This window comes from Corylus avellana, chromosome ca11, assembly GCF_901000735.1.
Source record: "Corylus avellana chromosome ca11, CavTom2PMs-1.0".
Classification (NCBI taxonomy): Eukaryota; Viridiplantae; Streptophyta; class Magnoliopsida; order Fagales; family Betulaceae; genus Corylus; species Corylus avellana.
Window position 1 is genome coordinate 1,524,880 of NC_081551.1, and position 20,123 is coordinate 1,545,002.

General features: G+C 34.8%; 3 protein-coding genes across 3 annotated transcripts; 1 reads left to right on the top strand and 2 right to left on the bottom strand.

The window, feature by feature from the left end:
- Nucleotides 1-559: 559 nt before the first annotated feature.
- On the top strand, nucleotides 560-3,798 carry LOC132166151 (long-chain-alcohol oxidase FAO2-like). Its single transcript, XM_059576925.1, has 3 exons — nucleotides 560-790; nucleotides 914-1,186; nucleotides 1,918-3,798. Exons 1-3 carry the CDS (start codon nucleotides 563-565, stop codon nucleotides 3,652-3,654), a joined length of 2,238 nt encoding a protein of 745 aa, XP_059432908.1. The 5' UTR covers nucleotides 560-562; the 3' UTR covers nucleotides 3,655-3,798.
- A 1,160-nt stretch (nucleotides 3,799-4,958) lies between these two features.
- On the bottom strand, nucleotides 4,959-10,901 carry LOC132166375 (succinate--CoA ligase [ADP-forming] subunit beta, mitochondrial). Its single transcript, XM_059577178.1, has 12 exons — nucleotides 10,615-10,901; nucleotides 10,027-10,137; nucleotides 9,595-9,706; nucleotides 8,083-8,147; nucleotides 7,512-7,589; nucleotides 7,288-7,362; nucleotides 7,033-7,185; nucleotides 6,788-6,922; nucleotides 6,387-6,551; nucleotides 5,877-5,999; nucleotides 5,388-5,459; nucleotides 4,959-5,263 (listed from the first exon to the last, which is right to left on the bottom strand). The coding sequence occupies exons 1-12, from the start codon at nucleotides 10,714-10,716 to the stop codon at nucleotides 5,189-5,191; spliced, it is 1,266 nt and encodes a 421-aa protein (XP_059433161.1). The 5' UTR covers nucleotides 10,717-10,901; the 3' UTR covers nucleotides 4,959-5,188.
- Nucleotides 10,902-11,568: 667 nt separating this feature from the next.
- On the bottom strand, nucleotides 11,569-15,387 carry LOC132165836 (thioredoxin-like fold domain-containing protein MRL7, chloroplastic). The gene is made up of 6 exons (XM_059576518.1): nucleotides 15,212-15,387; nucleotides 13,384-14,229; nucleotides 12,837-12,921; nucleotides 12,361-12,472; nucleotides 12,114-12,228; nucleotides 11,569-11,855 (listed from the first exon to the last, which is right to left on the bottom strand). The coding sequence occupies exons 2-5, from the start codon at nucleotides 14,217-14,219 to the stop codon at nucleotides 12,128-12,130; spliced, it is 1,134 nt and encodes a 377-aa protein (XP_059432501.1). The 5' UTR covers nucleotides 14,220-14,229; nucleotides 15,212-15,387; the 3' UTR covers nucleotides 11,569-11,855; nucleotides 12,114-12,127.
- Between the last annotated feature and the right edge of the window lie 4,736 nt (nucleotides 15,388-20,123).

Below are 20,123 nucleotides of genomic sequence, written 5' to 3' on the forward strand. Positions count from 1 at the left end.
AAGCCACCCCTAGGCTCAATTGGCCACCCCATTTTTTTTTTTTTTAATTTATTTCTTTTCCTATTTTTTTAATTGATTTTAATTTTTTATTTCTAAAATTAATTAATATTTTATTATTTAATTTAAGTGAGGCACGTGGCGTGATGTGAGCTGTTGGATAAAAATGGCCGGCTATGATTCATAATTGGAGAATCTCCAATTGTTCCCTCAATTGATGGAATCGAATCTAGAAAGGGACTGAGCGTTCAACGTTCAAGTGTACAAATGTGAAAAATACAATTTTTTTTATTTGAAATAATATAGTTGACAAGACAAAGGTATTGGCGAAAGAGAAAAAGAAATTAAAAAAAAAAAACAAAAGAATGGACAGACTGAAGGAGAAATTTTCCACAAAAAAACATTTTGCCCCCACCCCCCCACCCCCTACTACACCACAAAAGCCATGCCCCAAGTGGAATCCACTATTTACAACAACTCTATAAAACGAAGAAAGATGTCACTGAAGATCAAACGAGAAAAAAAGAATTAACAAAAAGAAATATATCATTACAGAGAGAGAGAGATGAAGGGAAGGAAGAGCAGTCACACATTGTTGAGAGGAGGGAGGAGAGAGGGCAGCTACAGCCATGGTTTCTCTTTAGCTCAGATTCAATCACTGGCTGCCATCTGTGAGGCTCTTATCCCTCCCCTGCAGCCATGGGAGGACAGCATTGGCAAGGAGAACCCAGCTGACCACTCCCTCCATTCCTTCTACAAAGCTTCTGGGTCTCAGCATCCAATCCCTGATGAGGTTAATTAGTTGTCTATATCCTATCTTAATTTGTAATGCTTATTCTGTATTTAATTCTATAGAACAAACAGAAAAACAAAAAAACAATATGTATAACATGTTTTCTCTTTGAATGAAAAACAGGTGGCAGAGCTGATGGTGAAGAGGTGTCTACCACAGGCTGTGTTCCTAGTGAGCTTAGTTCTGAGGATGCTGTCATTCAGATTGGGAACTCTATTGCTTTGTGGGTCTCTGTGCTTTGACAGGAAATGGCCATTTATTCTTAACTTCTCTGAAATTTCTTTGGAAAAGAGAGAAGAAATTCTCAAGAAATGGTCAAGAGAAAGGCTTCTGTTACCCTTAAGGATGTTGTTTGTGGTTTTTAAAATCTTCTGCTTCTATAACTTCTTCTCAAGGGTAATGCTTTTAATCCACTATGGTTTCTCATCCTGCTCTATTTGTTACTTGGATACTAAGAAACAGTTTTCATAAAGAAATTTTGTGGTGAGTGAGAAGAAAGTGAAATCTATGTTTGATTAAAATTGCCATCTTTAGGTGTTAAAGAATATTGGTATATCTTGGATCCTGCAAAGAAAATCTTTAAACTTTCATCTGCCTATAAAACGTTTCTCCTTTTTTACTTTTCCCTTAAGAGTTTTGAATTATCATTTTTCATTTTTCTACTTGTTACATACCGAATAAAAAATGGGAAAAATTGCACATAGCCTCCTCAAACTATCTTCACATTATCAATGTCCCTTCTAAACTTTCTAAAAAATGTCAATGTTCCCTCAATGCCAACAAAAAGACAAAAATGCTCCATAAATTTTAAAAAAAATAATAATAATAAGGGGTGGTCGATCCACCCCCAGACACTTGGGGGCTTGTCTGTTAAGCCACCCTTGTAATTTTTATTTATTTATTTTATTTAAATTTTTTTTTAATTTTTAGAATTTATTTAGTGTCTTTTTGTCATTAAGAAGAATATAGCCAACACAATTGATAGTTTGGAGGAGATATTGACAATAAAATAGTAGTTTGAGGGGTGTAATTGTACTTTCGCACCAAAAAAAAAAAAAAAGTTATTCTTTTATTGTTTTTGTTAAGAGTTTTGAGCTTTTTTTTTTTTTTTTTCCTGCATATTGCAGACTGATGAAAATTCAGAAAATCCAGCATGGAAAGCAATCGGGTACCAGGTTGACACCAGGGAAAAATTGACGAAACCACATGAGGAGAGGCCACTCCAAAAGGGGGTGATAGAAACTATAAACGAAAGTGACTCCACAATTCTCCAATCTCTCACCCAGAAAGGCCTTCAAGTCACTGAAGATGCAGAGCAAAGCGTATACAAGATCAAATGTGACGTTGTTGTCGTTGGCTCTGGCAGTGGTGGTGGGATTGCAGCTGCAGTTCTTGCAAGCTCTGGCCAAAAAGTAATTGTTCTTGAGAAGGGAAACTATTTTGTGCCCGCAGACTATTCTTCTTTAGAAGGGCCTTCCCTGAATGAGCTATATGAATCAGGTGGACTTTTGTCAACTCTTGATGGGAAAGCTATGATGTTGGCCGGCTCAACAGTTGGTGGAGGCTCTGCTGTAAACTGGTCCGCATCTATCAAAACACCGGATTCAGTTCTTCGAGAGTGGGCTGTCGATCATAAGATCCCATTTTACGGAAGCTCTAGCTATCAATCTGCCATGGATGCCGTTTGTAAGAGGATTGGTGTCACAGATAAGTGTATGGAAGAAAGCTTCCAGAATCAAGCACTCCGAAAAGGGTGTGAGAATCTTGGTTTGAAAGTTGAGATAGTTGCAACAAATTCATCAGAAAATCATTACTGTGGTTCTTGTAGTTATGGTTGTAGAACAGGAGATAAGAAAGGCACTGATTCAACTTGGTTGGTAGATGCTGTGAACTGTGGTGCAGTGATCCTGACAGGAAGCAAAGCTGAGAAACTCATATTGGAGAATGAAAAGAATGGAAGGATGAGAAAGAGATGCCTGGGAGTGATTGCAACAACTTCGAGCAAGGCTATCACAAAGAAGCTGCAAATTGAGGCTAGAGTAACAATTTGTGCATGTGGGTCTCTCTTGACTCCCCCTCTAATGATCTCTAGTGGCATGGAGAATCCAAACATTGGCAGAAACCTCCACCTCCACCCTGTTCAACTGGTTTGGGGATATTTCCCAGAAAACATATCTAATCTTAAAGGCAAAGCGTATGAGGGAGGAATCATTACTTCTCTCAATAAGGTGGTTTCAGAAGATTCTGATGTCCGGGCTATTATAGAAGCTTCTGCACTAGGACCTGCCGCATTTAGCGGATTACTTCCATGGGTTTCGGGGCTCGACATGAAGGAGAGGATGGTGAAGTATGCAAGAACTGCTAACCTTTTTGCAATGGTAAGAGATCAGGGTTCAGGAGAGGTGAAGGCAGAGGGTAAGATTGAGTATCGATTAAGTGGTACAGATAAAGAAAATCTTCAAGCTGGGATGAGGCAAGCTTTGAGGATTTTGGTTGCCAGTGGAGCAGTTGAAGTGGGTACTTATAGGAGTGATGGCCAGAGAATTAAATGTAAAGGGATAAAGGAGGAGGAGTTGGAGGAGTTCTTGGACAAAGTCACAGCAGTTGGAGGGGCAGGTTCAAGAGGAGAAAACTGGACCATATATTGTTCTGCACATCAGATGGGAAGTTGTAGAATGGGTGCCACAGAGGAGGAAGGTGCAGTTGATGAGAATGGTGAAAGTTGGGAAGCAAAAGGGTTGTTTGTATGTGATGCAAGCATTCTACCTACTGCAGTTGGGGTCAATCCCATGATTACCATCCAGTCCACTGCCTATTGCATTTCCAAGAGGATTGCAGAGTCATTGAAAAGGCAAAAATTCTAGGTGGATATATAACTAATGTTTCTCATTCTATATTTTGAATGTAGTTTAGAGTATGATCTACAATAAAGATTTTGTGTAATGAAAAAACCAATTATCTTCTTCCTTCCCTTTCAGTTTCTTTTGTATCATGGAGCAAAACTAATATGTGAGAGTGAGTGCTTAAAAACATATGTTTTTACTTTAAAAAAAATAAATAAATAAATAAAAGGTTTTTAGTGTTACACACTAATAACCAGGAGTCAGGACTCTCCGTCATGGTCTAGAATTGATAGGCTTCACATTTCTCCTATTTGGAAGGCTCACTTTGCAGGCATTGTCCAAGGCACATTACCCGGATTTCTTTCATATAATTTCCTTATACTTATTGATTGCAGTGATTTTCAAAGGGGTATAAGTTACTTTAAATTTGAAAACCGATGGACAATGTCGGATCATGTTCTTCTTCATTGTGATGTCACTAGAGAGCAGTAGATTATGGTTTTTCAGATGTTTGGGGTAAAGTGGGTTATGGCTGGACATATGGTGAATCTTTTGGTGCGTTGAAATATAAGGATCAGCCGGAATGATATCATTATTGTTTCAAACGCGACTCTTTCTTTTTTGTTGTGGTACATTTGGAAATAATAGAACACTCCAAACTTAGATGATCGTGAGAGAACAAACTCGGATCTGCAGACATGTTTTCTTTAAGCTTTACTTGAGTAAATCTCTGTTAACACCCTTATCCATGCCTCTGGCTATGCAAATTTTTGTTTGTTGAGCATTTCTCTTATATACTTCTTGTATACTTGAATTGCACCCCTTAGGCTTTCAATGAATTTTCTCTACTTAAAAAGATATATTTTTTTGTTTTGAGAACATTTAAAAAGTAAAAAAACAAAGGAGAAAAAGCCCTTGGTCGTCGAAAGAAGATGAGACTCGATGCCAATGTTAACGTCTATTGTTCCTTCTATTTTATATTAAAGGTTAACTCCAAGGATTATATAAAAAGAGAATCCTTTTTCTGTTGTTTCATATATAAGGGAACAGACATATTGCATGCAATTATATAACTCTATTTCGCATCAAATATCATAATTCTTACTTGGGAATCATCTAATAATAAGGTTTTTCTCTCCCCTTACTAACAGACATTTCCTTCATAAAACAAAGGCACACGCACACTAGAACTCATACATTTATGGGCATGGGTGTTTTCTAGGTGTAAATAACTTCTAAGCACCATTGCTCAGCTTAAGATGAAGGAGATCAAGAAGCCAAAAACAATTTATAACGAATATCCAAACCAGAAAAAAATCAGAAGAAAAAAAAAAACTAAAGTGGATTATAAATAATTTGAGGAAACCCAACCTTATTGGGAAAGCTTTGACAATTGTTCTAGATTCAATCAGAATCTCACATCGATTCCCATTTTACTGAAACTACGTCTATATGTATTCCCGCAGAAAAATGCAAGCAGCAAATCAGATTCACCACAAAAAGAATCATATGCTGAAACAGATAAAATTATGTAGGAACCAAGGGATTCATTCCCTCACTTGTATGCTTTAACTGCTTTCTCGGCAGCATCATCAAGGTCTTCGGCCGTTATCAATGCCATACCGCTTTCCTGCAGACCAATCAGCGATCAACATAAATAACCATACACTTTTATCCAATTTATCAAAGATGATTCTCATGACATTATGAATTTCTGTTCAAAGATTTGACATCAGATCAAGTTTCAAGTTTACCTTTAGAATTCTCTTTCCTTGGTCAACATTGGTGCCTTCAAGCCGAACAATCACTGGTACTTTCAGTGAAACCTTCAACACAAGGCCCAGAAGAAGATAAAACATCAGCGCAATAGCGCTTTAAGGCAATAATAAATTCATTCAAATTCAGCCAAAGGAAAAAGAAGGGAACAAATTAAAATCTTATGATAATTCAATTATAATAAAAGAACATTCTTCTTCCTTCATTCCTTTTTGCATTTATTTTTTCTGTTTATTTGCGTTTAGAAATATCAAATACTTCTAAATACAACCTATCCCATTTCTTCATTGAAAGTTCTATAAATTTTATTTTATAATGGTATCATAAAAATATAAGAGTATGTGTGAAAAGACACAAAAACAACGATTGGAGGGGCTGAAGTACAAAGTGGATATGAGAAGATAACCAGTTCCAAAAAGTAGCAAATGTTCCAAATGCACATGAGATAATCGGACACAGAATCTAACCAGTTTGGCAGCATTGACAATTCCACTAGCAATTATGTCACATTTCATTATTCCTCCAAATATGTTCACTAGAATTGCTTTGACCTTGTCGTCAGAGGTCAATATTTTGAATGCCTCAACCACCTGCTTCATATAAGTTAATGATTAAAAAAATGGTAACTAAAAAGTTGTTTTCTCAAGGCAAGTAACAAGTCAAATTCATGACAGTTTAGAGATTATCCAAGATCAGACTCAGAAAATGGCTAATAAACAATATAAAACCATTTATAGAATATCTGTTTTGTCAGAAGAAAATGCCAATGAACACAACATCATAAATATACATGGCATGTGTGTGCACAGAGAATATTCAGCCTTATTATAAGTATTTATGTTATTGAAAAGCTAAAAGTATATAACTGATAAATAAATATGGTACTTGATTACAACAATGGGCACAAAAGCGCTAATGACATATAAGCAGTAAAAACCAATTCTTAAAAACAACAATCCTAGAAGTTAAGTCATTACCTGGCCTTCAGAAGCATTCCCACCTACATCTAGAAAATTGGCAGGAGTTCCCCCATGCAATTTAATTATGTCCATTGTGGCCATTGCCAATCCTGCACCATTCACCATGCAACCAATCTCTCCATCTAAGCCAATATAATTTAAATCTGCTTTAGCAGCAGCCACCTATAAGAATATAACGAAAGATGCATAAGTATTCATTGCTGCTGCTTAGTCTAACTCTATGGAAATGGTGTTTTGCATGTCTGTGCTTCAAGCAGGATGTCTATTCAAAAGTTCACAATTGCAGTGATTTATCGTCTCACAATCAAAACCCAAATGGTTGGCTTTCACATCACCAACCAAAAATATTTAAGAAAAATCATTCCAGATAAATAAGCATTATAAGAAAAAACAAACACCTCCCGAGGATCCTCCTGCGATGGATCACGGAGAGCAAATATCTCTTTCTGACGAAAGGCAGCATTGTCATCAAAGTTCAACTTAGCATCAGCAGCTACCAACTGCTTATCAGAAGTCTCTGCAATGGGATTGATCTGCCCAGAAGAACCAAAGTTCATCATTCAGACTACAACATCCAATGGAAAAAAATTAAATGAATAAATATGCCACCATGCAAATTTGCAATTTAAAAGCTTATGCTCACTTCCAACATTGTGCAGTCACACTTGCAAAAAAGCTCATACAATTTCTTCACTTGTTCAATTGCATCTTTCCTATCAGCCACTGTGGGAGCCAAACCATCAACAACCTTTGTGGCATCTTCATCAGTTATTCCTTTGAAAACATCAATAGGCACCTATCAAAATAACGCGTCTATTACATTTCAATATATCAAAGAAGGATGAGACTGCCTCAATAACAATGATAAACCATCAAAATAAAATAAAAGGATAGCAACCTTTATAATCATATCAGGGAATTTCTCTGCAAGGTCTTCAATGCTGGTTCCTCCTTTTCTACAGGCAATTATAAGCTGGGGAAAGAAAGATATGCAAAAGCATATTCGATTTAGGACTACTATGCCTAACCAGAAATAAGGATAGAATGTCCAAATGTATTGACAGAATAAAACTAATTGTTCAAATCAAATAAAAAGATTAGACACTAAGTTTGAGAACATACCGGGCCAGCAGTTTTACGATCCAGAGTGATAGCAAAGTACATCTCATTGACGAGTGAAAATTTTTCACACAAGTACACCTGTATAAGGAAAAATAAAAAAACTGTACCTCAAACAAATAAGCAGTAGATAGCAAAGCATACTGAGATTTGCAAAGTACATCTCATTGACGAGTGACAATTTTTCACACAAGTACACCTGTATAAGGAAAAATAAATAAACTGCACCTCAAACAAATAAGCAGTAGATAGCAAAGCATACTGAGATTTGCTATGCAGGGAACCAAGACAAAAGAAATATATGAAGACAAATATATATTCTGATTGGCAAGTTAAAAACACACCCCCTTAGGCCTTGAATCCACCTTACCCTCCACCCTCTTCTCATAGTGGGGGGAGGTGCCATTTGAGCTAAAGCTCATTGGCCTAAATCAAGTTACATATTGATGCCCATGTTCAACTTGAACACAAACATATTGGCAACAAAAGAACAGAACAAAACTAGTCATAAAATGAAGCTGGCAACGCTAAAATAATTGATGATCCTAAATAGACTGAATAAAAAATGCCTGACCTTGCTGACAACTTTGCCTTGGGAACCAGTTTGTTTAGTAACAAGTATCTGCCCAAGCATCTTCCCTGAATATAAAATTATGAAATCAAAATAGGGGAGAATGCTATGGAATGATAAAACTCTTAATCATACAGAACAAAGATTATTTTCCCTTATAGGTAAATACAACTACCACACCCAACAAGATTGAACTTGTGACCTGGCCCTCTGCCCTTACTTAGTGGAGGAGGAGTTGCCACTTGGCAAAAGACCATTGGCAATCATATAGAACAAACTTAAGATGAATTGAAGTTCCCAGTTGTGCACATTTGAAGATAAGATACTCATATATTGCAAGAAATCTTACCCACAAGCAACAATTGCAAACCTATATACAAGCAGCACTAGAGTCCTCCAAAGTAGCTTGAGATGGATCAAGCATCCTACGTTGATTTGGTTTAATATCTCAGGGCCTAGAACGGGTCTAGAATTGAAGTAATATGAAGAAAAAAAATTAACTGTTTCGGGCAGATAAAAGTTCGCTGACCCAACCCAAGAAACAAACCAATAATACATTCGACCATAAACAAGGGAGTTCCAGCATGAACAGGGGGGTTATTGTTCCCATAGAAGAGGGGATGCAATCCCACATTGCCTTAGACAGGGAAGCATGCTACATTAAATTTTTAAGACTTATCAAAAAATAAAGATGAAAACTTGCTTCTCTTTTTACATGGCAAATAAAATCAGCCAGCAATTGGCTTTATACAGTGAATAGGCTAACCATGTTGGCCCTTTAGAGTTCATTCTATGCAAAAAGTTTGTCCTTAAATAGCTCATTAAAATTCATATGTACATCAAATATATAACATTAAGCTAGGCAGGTTTACTAGTAGGGATTTGATCATTTGAGTTTGCCTAAGCATCACAGTCATGGAAAAATATATCTTTATAATAAAGAATCTGTCAATATTTGAAAAATTACAGAAATTTCCTCCAAACTAGTTTGGAAGAAATTTTCTTCAACTTACTTCAATACGTGACAAATGTCATCTCTCACATATTTTTTTTAATATTTTTAAGAATCATTTATTGTCATTCTACTAACCTAAGAACCTAAACATTAATTTTTGAGAAATCTAAAGATGTTGAATGACACTTGTTACTTATTTAAATAGGTTGGAGGAAATTTGTGCCCTTCGAAAAATGAAACCAAATCAAACCAATCCAAATAACTTCAGTCTGACTTTGTCAATAATATATTTCATTAGGCCGGGTTTGGTATTGGGTATGTATAACATAAACAAACCCCATCTTGTTATAGACAAGGGCCAAGGCCCAAGAATAGAAATGCGGCAGAACTAGAAGATTACCAATGTAGTACTAAATCCCTACTGGAGGGACAAATTGACAATAAAAGAGATTACATACAAGTCAAACAAAGAAAAACATCTTTTTTTTTTTTTTGATAAGTAACAAAGAAAAACATCTTAAATCACACTCTTGAGGAAAGAGAGAAAAAATCTTCAGTACCAGCTATATCTTCAACCTGATCAGCCTTAACAATATGAACTCCACCCTTTAGACCACTTTTAAAGGTTCCCAAGCCTCTCCCACCTGCCAAAATTTGGCTTTTGACCACCACCTGTATCATAAAATCAAAGTTAGCATTCCACTTTTTCCGTCAACCAGCGTGCTTGCTAAGAGGATGTACAAAAATGAGAGGAAAGAATAGTTTAAACTTCCATCTGTTTACCATTCAGATCCCAATAACACATAGACCTGATTTGGGCCAAATACAACTACGTTGCATAATTTCATTTTTTTTTTTTTTCTTCTAAAACAAATAATATAAACATAGGAGGCAAAGTGATACTTTCCATTCATCTCCTCAGTTTTCACATCAACCAAAAAAAAAGTTTGAAATAAAAGAACACAGTAATGCCTTGAATTACAAACAATTACCTCGCTTTCATTGGGAAATACATCACGAATCGCCTTCCTGACTTCATCAAGGGAAGAAACGGCCACACCTTTTGGAACATTGATCCCGTATTTGCCCATCAACTCAGCCCCCTGATTTCAACAAACAAAAAAAAAAAAAAAAGCTTAATCGCCACATCCAATCAACGTTTCCGAACCAATTCATAATTCCGCAAAATCACGAGACTGAACCAGCACAATACCCACACATTTCTCACCAAAAGCACAAACCTTTCATGAAAATATAAACAGTAATACACACTGTTTGATTGCCGAGAAAACACAGAAGCGTAAAAAAAAACTCCAAAAATCATTTAAAAGAGAAAAATCCTTCCGTCAGTTGTCCCCAATAAAGGCCCGAGATCGGTAAAATGAATTATCAAAATTTTTTATGAAACCATAACAACATAAGCCGTAAAAGCACAAGTTTTTTTTGTTTTATTTTCCTGAATTTTCTCCAGAACCAAACAGCAAAAGAAAAAAAAAAAATCTTATTCCAATGTGTACACATATACATGTGCGTGCGTGCGTGCGTGTGAGAGAGAGAGAGAGAGGGGGAGAGAGAGGGACCTGATACTCGTGAATGTTGAGGCGGCGGAGCTGCTGTTGCTGCCATTTTCCGGCGACGGAGAGAGAACGAGAGACGAGCTTGCTGACCAATCCTCTCACCATTCTTTCAAGACTTCCGCAAAATCAGCCACAAAGATATTCAGAGAGATCGGCGCGAAAACCTAGACGACAAGCTCTGAAAACCCTAGAAAGAGAGAGACAGGTGCTTGCCGGAGGCGGAGTGTGATCCGGTCAAAGTGGGAGGAGCAAAACGGACCCTAGATATTATATTCTATTTTGTTTCATTTTTCACCCACAATGTTTTCTTATTTCTAAACTACCCCTTTCTTTTCTTTTTTATATATTTTTCCTCTCTTTAAGAATCTTAGCTCAACGAAATATTAAAGGGCCAAAAGGCTGATTCGTAGAAAAGGAAAAATTGTGGCTATATTGTATTTGGACAAGTTTTTTTTTTTTTTTTTATGAAAAAATATTTTGACATGAGATAAAAGGGGAAAAGTGTTATAGATGTGTTTTCACTTAAAATATATATATATTTTTCTAAAACACACCTATTTATTTAAATAAATAAAAACTAAATGTAAAACTGACTCTTTACTTATAATTTTTTTTGTTGAAAAAAAAATAAGAGTGATCAAGTGATTACTGGAAAATAAATCATTGGCTTATCAAATTATTTATTAAGCTGTGAAAAAGAATCAACAAAAGACATTAACGAATTCATCATATATTACGTCGAGCAATACGTAGAGTAACTCATGACATAGCAATAATTGTAGGCACATCGAGTCATCAAGTTTCCATTGAAATAGGATCCACCAATCCAGTATGTGTGGTAAAGTATGTCCATGAATTATTGGTCATGGCGGGTAAAGTATGTATCATATGGTTACCAGTCGATTTCATTTTAATGAAAAGAAATTAAGTTGATGGAATATTTTAAAAAAATATATATGAAGGAAGATAATCATTAAGATTTGATTAAGGTTGGCGGGATATTATGTTTATAATTGTCTGGTTTGAATTATCATTAGAAGGAAGAATAAAGTTGTAAAGGTAGATGTTAAGAACAGCAATGAAAATGCAAGAGATTTGGGACACAGCCTTGCGCCATCACTTGCAACTGCAGCAACATCTGCGCTATTACTTTTTACAAACAGCTTCAACCTGCTAATTAGGCTTGCTCTTGATTATGTTCCATTCTTCTCACCTTCATTTCAAGGATTTACACAAGCACTCACCTAAAAAACAGGTAGTATTAGATGGAAGAATAAAGGCAGATTCTAACAACAACAATGAAAATGAGAGAAACATCATGGTTTTGCTTGAAAATCTCTTTTGTTTTCTCTTTTCAATACAAAAACATTAACAAACATCTCAAAACACAAATCTACTTTCACCTTTATAGAACACCTTTTCAAACAAAAGCACCATCTAAAAAGCATTAACAATCAAAGCCTAATTAACAATCAAGAGCAAGTATACTTTGCAGTAAGTACCTATGATGACATTATTAAGCTGGAGATACAGCAGCAACATCGATCCATGAAGGCCTCTTTGCATTGTAGTAGAAATGTGCAATCATTTGGACTAACTCATCTGCTGTCCGAAACTCTGCAAAGGCACATATAATATAGTATTATGGCCTGAAGGCCCTAAACAGAACTTCAACACATCCATTCTTCAGAAGCATCTGAGCAAAATCGTGCTTCTTAATATCATGAAGACCAGAAGTCATAATCTCACCTTTCTCCCTGTATAAGATCCTGTTTCCCCGTAAAAACAAAATTTGTGGGCACTCATTAGCTTTAAGGGCATATGCCAAATCTCTCTCAATATTGGTGTCTATCTTTACTGACTGTTATCAGGAAATTCCAGAGCATTCCCATCATCGAATACACATGGAAGCACATTTTGAGAAAATTCAATCAGATTGGTCACCAGAATATGTAGGAAAGAATACAAGTTAAAATACTGAATTTTAAAATTTTAGCAATCAGGGCCAAGAGAAGCAGTGTGTGGATTAGTTCAGTTGATATTAGTTTATAAGAGAAGCATTAGAAAATCTCATGCTCAAAAAGTCATTTTCTCCCAAATTCCTTCATTTCTCAGCAACCAAATGAAGGGTCAACAAGATATGTGGCAACGCTTATCCACGGATCATAGAAAATGGAACAGATAGAACTTTAAGAAAAGAAGGGCAAATGAGAAGTTTGATATACCCGTGGAGGCAACCGATCTTTAGAACTCCTATACACCTTAAGCGCCTTTTCTAGCTCTTTCAAAGCCTTCCAGTTATCAGTTGCCCTGTGAACAGAAAGATAAATTGTGAACTATGACAATAATTAAATTGCAACAGTGAATTTGTATAAAATTTGTTTAAATCTACTACGTTCATTATTCTCATACACGCATATATAGTACTTTTCTACCAAATAAACAGTGATATACACCTTCCCACTTCATTATTTAAGTGTTTACTTCCTTGATCAACATGTTGCTTATCAAATAAAACCAACATTTCCCACCAGCTGTCTTTTGATAAAACCACAGAAAAGTGCCACATAGATGAACAGATGTTATAAGCATATACATATTGCGCTAAACCCAGAAAACCTTTCCCTTAACCAAATCCCTACCTCATTACACTATAACTAATGCTGCATTTAAAACGAGCAAACAGTCATATAGGACAATACAGGTATGCAATATGAAAGATAAATAGCACTGCTAGTTCAAGCATATAGCAAAAACCTTCACCAAAATTACCTGTTGTATCGTTCAAAAACAAAAACAATGAGTGGGCTTGGATGAAAAGCAAAGCTCTCCCACTCCAGACAATTGATCTCCATCACCCAGTTATCATCGACCTCTCCTTCCCAGTCAATCTCAACACCATCTTCCCCTACAACATTCTTGACCGGGTGCTGCTCAAAATACTCCGATGCTCTAATCCCCCACCCCACATCAGCATCAAGTGGCCAACTTGGACTTTCCTCCTCAACCACCATCTTCTTTCTTCTTCCATTACCACCAACACCATCCTCACTCTTGTTTTCATCATCATCTTCTTCTTCACTGCTGTCAGCATCAATCTTGTCTTCATTAACTCTTTCCTTCAATATCTTTTCCTTATTCTCAAGTACTTCTGAATTCTGCTCTCTGATTGACGCAAATGTCTGTTCAAGTGAGTCACGCACAAAGTCCTCAACTGCAGCTGCTTCACTCCTACGACCACGCCTTGGCTTCCTTGGGATTGTTGTTGGGAAGATCCTAGTCTTACCAGGATTTTCATCATCATCCTTTTGGGGAGCTTCAGATTTCAGGTGGTGACTTCTTTTCTTAGGTTTTGCTTTAGGGTTGGAGTTGGGTTCAGGGTCAGATGTCGAATCAGACTTCCTTGAAACACACAGAACTGGTTTTAGGACGCGGCTGCTCTGTACAGGAGAGGACAAGATGAAGCATGAACAAGAACAAGGCCTCGAAGTAGGATTTCGAAAAGAAAATGATGTAGAAGGGTGCAAAGTAAGGTCAATGTTTGCTGCACAAAAAGGAGAGAAGGATTTTGGCATGGTAGAAGCTTGAAGGAACAACATTTTCTCCATCCCCACCCCACTGAAGAAAAATTGGACAGAATTCAGCAATGGCAATCAAAACCAAATTGAGGTTAGGAAAGAGAATTACAGACCCAGTTATGAATAAAAAAAGATTCAATTATTCATGTTTAACATGCTAGCTATTAGTTGGAAAGGAAAGGACAAGACCACCTTTCATACATTTATAATGGTCCAGACCTTCAAATATCAGTCTAAAGTATACATACATTCAAGTCTCCATCTTCGCCTGCTAATTACACACTTCTTTGGATTCCTATCAAAAGTTTAAATAATCGACAAATACTAAGAAACAATCATCAATCTGATCTTCTAGATTCTCTAAGGTAATTCCACATTGGAATTCTTAAACTCCTAAATATTATTTAGTTTATTTGATTATTGACTTAGTTTCTGAGCATATTCCTGTTTTCTAATCCCCAAATTCACCAGCTAAAAGCAAAAGCCGCACCTCGAGCAACTTCCAACAGATGTATATAACTCAACATTATTTCCTCGGCCATTTCTAAATAGGAAAATTTAATATCCACAAAAGGCTATTGGAGGATTATAGAGCCAACCAATCAAAATCATGGCACTACCAACGCTTCAATTCTAATAGAAGGGAAAGCAGAACAAGAAGAACATACAAATTTTAACCACAGAAACAAGAAAAGTCACCTATATTGAATGATATTTTGGTAACCTTTATCAAATTTATACACAAACATAATCAAAATATCAAAAGTTTGCAACTGTAATCTCAACAAGAACTACCTAGAAGGCTAGAACTACCCAAAACCGGCCACTCACTCACTCATTCACACACAGACTGTGAGTGAGTGTGATTTGTGAAGTTATCTCTTTTCTACTACCCAGAAGCATTTTTCCCAAAAACAAAACAAAACAAAAATCAGAAAGTGCTAAATGAAATGCAATTTCGTTTGGCAGCTGAGAAAGAAGACGAAAGGAGAAAATTGAAAGAACCCAAATTTACTACATACCTATGATTCGCAAAGGCTGGTTCGGTTTTACAGAAAATACATTAAATTCTTGAACATCGCAACGGAAACTTGGCGTAGTTCAGAAATGGGATTACGAGGGAGACGAGATTAACTTGCTGGCTGCTACAAAGTTCAGCTCGGAACGGATAAAAAAGTAACCAGGTGATACGACATCGTTTATAACTTTATACTGTCTCGGGTAACTTGGGAGCTTGTCTCAAGCTTGTTTGGGGTTGGAAATAGAGGTTTTTAAGTAAAAAAAAAAAAAAAAAAAGTTTTTATTTTATAAAAAATTTGCCAAAAATGCATTTTACCCATTTTTACCCCCTGCATGCTGAAACGGTCGCGGCTTGGTCAGCAGCTCAATTTATTCGGCACCTTCATGTGGAGCAGATCATTTTAGAAGGGGATTCCCTCGGGGTGGTCCAGAGTCTAAAAGAGGAAGGAAATAGTGGGCGATTAGTGGGATCAATGCTAGATGATATCAAAACATCTCTCAGTCATTGTCGAGCTTTGCAAGTCTGCCATGTCCACAGGGAGGCTAATTCGGCAGCAGACAGATTAGCTAAGCATGCCTTGCAGCTGAGGGAAGAGCACCAGTGGCGAAGGTCTACTCCTTTATGTATTCAAGATATTGTATTGGTTGAGAAACTCTGTTTAGTTGAATGAAATATTCGAATTCCGCTTTTAAAAAAAAAAAAAAACACAAATGGTTATAACATGTTAACCAGTAGTAAAAAGTGAAACTTCAAATAATAATAATAAAAAAAATTAAATTAAATTTAAAAAAATAGTACAATTTTCAATAATGTTTGCCAAAAAAGGATTAAAGTCATGGTGAAATTTCCTATGTGGTGGCTTGGTTTCTTTTATGCAAAGCCAGCTACAATATTCCTACGTGGTTCACAACAACTCCGTTCGAGTGTTCGACCGTTCCCCTTGTTCATGTGCAACGATTCCCTCCCTTGTATTTATCTTCTTTATTATCATCTAAAGAAAATAAAAGGAAGGAGAAACTTTACTTCACACTTTTAAATTATCATAAGATTTGACATATCTCTTCTAAACTTTAAAACCTTTCAATTTGAACGTATAAACTTTTAATTTTAGTCAATTTATCTCTCGGTCAAATTTTGCCGTTAAAACTCATAAAAATACAAAATTACCCTTCAATTTTCTTTTTAATTAAAAAAATTGAAAAAATGGGAAAAAAAAATCGAAAAAAAAAAAAGGATCACAAGGTGGCCCAACCGTGGGTCACCTTATGATTTTTTTTTTAATTTTTAATTTGAAATTAAGGGTAAATTTATAATTTTATAAAAAAAATTAGGGGTGTAAACGTCATTGTCACACTTTTAACGTTTAAAATCTGACAGAGGAGTTCAAATTGACCACAATTAAAAGTTAAAGGGCCCAAAAGTTCAAAATGAGTAGGTCAAATCGCGTGATAATTCAGAAATTTAAAGTAAAGTTTCCCTTAAAAGAAAAGAAAAAACAACTTATGCACTCTTCTTTGGGACGTTTGCTAGAGAAATAATTCATTTAATTTTACTAGGGCAAAACAATATTTATTTTGGGTAATCTCCAACTAATGGCAGATTTAATCAATTATTATAATCAAGACAAATATTAAAAAATATATATATATATATATATTAGAACTCTAAAACATGTGAGGCCGGGGCCACACTCGTAACTGCGATTTTTAATAGAGATATGTGATAATAGAAGGTTGTGTCAGAAGGTAATACTCTCTAAATTATAGTCACTGAGAATGAACGGCATTAATTGGACTAGATATGGTCAATTGATGATTGATGCTAGAGCTATCCCAGGTAGTTTGCAAGCATGGTAAGTAAGTCACGTTAGGAGGAAAGCATATGAAACTGCTCATAGGCCGGCTAAAGAAGCTTTGTGTGTTGCCTAACAGAAAAGTTTTGATGGAGGAATTTTCCATTTGTATATATGGTATTGAAAATCAGAAACGAGAAATAATAGGGAAAGAAAAAACAAAACTAAGAGTGATGGGATGGATCTTTACCACTACAAATGGGAAAAGAAGGAGAGTGAGAAAGATAAGTGGGAATGCAGCTAGAATGAGCTCTAACTGGGGCTCAATAAGTTATATGATGAGCGCAGAAGTTTGCATTTCTGTGCACTTTTCTTACCTTCCAAACGGAAGAAAGAAGGATAATAAAGATGGTATCCAAGATAATGTCAGCAATTTTCCAATCTTAAACTAAAGAAGGCTTCTAGAGAGCCATAATCACAACCTTAGAATCACCCTCTAAAGTAAAACTAGAGAGCTTCGTAGAGATTGTCAAAAAGACAGCAAGAAAGCAGCCAGAGCCTCCACGTATATAGGGTCACAGGCAGGACTGAGTTGTTTAGTCTATAAAAGAAAAGTCATTTGACAAAAATGAAAATTAAAAAAATAAAATAAATGGGACTTACTGTAGGTAGACTTCATAGACTGCGACAACCAACCATGTAGAAGTCAATAGACAAATCGACGGTTACCACGATAACGGCTATGCATATATGGTGGTGACCACCATAGGGTAGCCAAATATAGTAAAGTGCAACATCATTTTGTCAAAAGAACCCAACCACTCTTTTTGGTTTTAATTAATTCATTTAATGACTGACTTTTGTGGCAAATTTGCCCCCCTCTCAATTCATAACAACAAAATTAGAAATTAATTTTAACATAAAAGTAGCTTTAAAAAAAACGTTTATGTATATATGTAAAATCATAGAAGTGTTAGAGAATCAAACAAATAAACTCAAAAAAGTTTTCAAATAAGCGTAGCAGACCGTGAGTGACAAATAAGGGAAAGAGAATTGCAAGAGAGAGAATTGCATTTTTTTTTTTAATTTAAAAACCTTTGCTACGTCAGTTTGAAAATTTTTTTGGGTTCATTTGTTTGGCTTCCTAACAACTTCTATTTTTTTAATTGGAAAATGCTAAAGGCCCAACTTTTGCCTTATTTTTTAATTTAAAAAATAATTTTGTTTGAAGCAATAATTTTTTTTTTGGTTATTTTTTTGTATTTTTAAAAAAATAAAAAATGTATTTTGCTTCAGAAATTTTTTTCTTATTTTTTAATTTAAAAATAAAAAAATTAAAAATTTAAAAAGTTTCTAAAGCAATAATTTTTATTTTGGTCCTTCTTTTATTTGGTATTTTTAAAAAAATAAAAATTGTATTTTTCTTCATAATAATTACTATTTTTTAAAAACATTGGTCATTATTATGAATAAAAATACAATTTTTTTTTTTTTAAATACCAAATAGAAGAAGGACCAAAATAAAAATTATTGCTTAATAAACCTTTTTAATTTTTTATTTTTTTATTTTTAAAAAAAAATTAAAAAATAAGAAAAAAAAATTTGGCCCAAAGTTGGGGCTGTATCATTCCTCTTTTTAATTTAAAAACCCTTGCCACATCAGTTTAAAAATTTTTCTAAGTTCATTTGTTTTGTTCCCTAGTACTTCTCAGAAAACCAAGATGGCATGCATATAAATTCTGCAAGTAAATTTTTGGCCACATGGACCATAGAAAATGCTAACTCAAGCATGGTGGGCACATTATTAGTACATATGTTACCCATATTGATATCCCATGACTCAATCCATAAATTATTCTATTATGGACCAATAATACGAAGGAGCTTTACAATGTACATAAATAAATAAAAACGCGAGGAACTAATAAAAAATTAACCAGTATTTCCCTCCAATGTAAAACATAAGAAATTAAGCATTTGATAAAATCACATTTGAATAATAGCTTTTTCTTTTTTAAAAAATAAAAAATAAATTTGGAATTTCATATATCAATCATTGATAAAGCAAAAGTAGATGACTCCATCAAAATAACATCACAAATACACTTAGGAGTTTCCTCCGATCACATCTTATCTATGACCTGTTGTGTGGCCACCCTAGCGAGTGAATAATAGCCGTTATATGAAAACACAGTTCAATTTTTAATATCGTGTTTTTTTTTTAATTTTATAAATGCACTTATTTATTTGTTATACAAAACCCTAATATGATAGCTGTTAATTACCTGCCATTTCTTTTTAATACACTCTTAAACATAACACTTTTCACAACTTTATTTAAAAACACGTGTTTAACCTATGAAATTAGGGCCAAATGAAATCGAAATTCAACCAAAGTTGTTTATTATTGTTATTGGCATGTCAACAACGTACATTTCTATATTAGTGGCACGCTACCCATGCGTAGAAAAGTTGGCATGGTTAATTATAAGCATAAACAAACAACTCATACAAACTTCCAAGTAAATCATTTGACCAATAAAGATGTAGCAACCATTGATGAGATTGGTAGCTTTGTAGGGCCTTAGACTTGAAAATGATACGTTGTCTACCAAATTTGATTATTATAGATGATAAATATAAAAGAGAACATTAAAAATTACACGTTTATTATGTTATTGATGTGATAGTGTCAATTAATTATTATTAAAAAATAAAAATTTAAAAACTAATTGATATTATTATATCATCAAAATAAAATAAAAATATAATTTTTAACATTCTTCGATATATATATATATATATATATCAAAGCATTGCAAAGCCATAGACTATGCTTAGCCAACAATAATGGTCCTTTAGCCGTTGAGAAAGTAATAATGTTAAAGGTCGCTAGACCCACCTAAGACTAAAAACAAAAATAATATTAGGGAAGGTAACATAATTTTTTTAAAATTTTTTTTTTTTTAATATGGAACTTCTATTGATGAAATTTCACGAGTATAAAGTTTTTACATCACTGAGAATACAGCTCTGAAAAATCATAGCCAAAAGTTATGAAGGTTACAAAGTCATAAAAATGACTTCAAACTTCCGTTAACCCATGTACAATTACATTTAA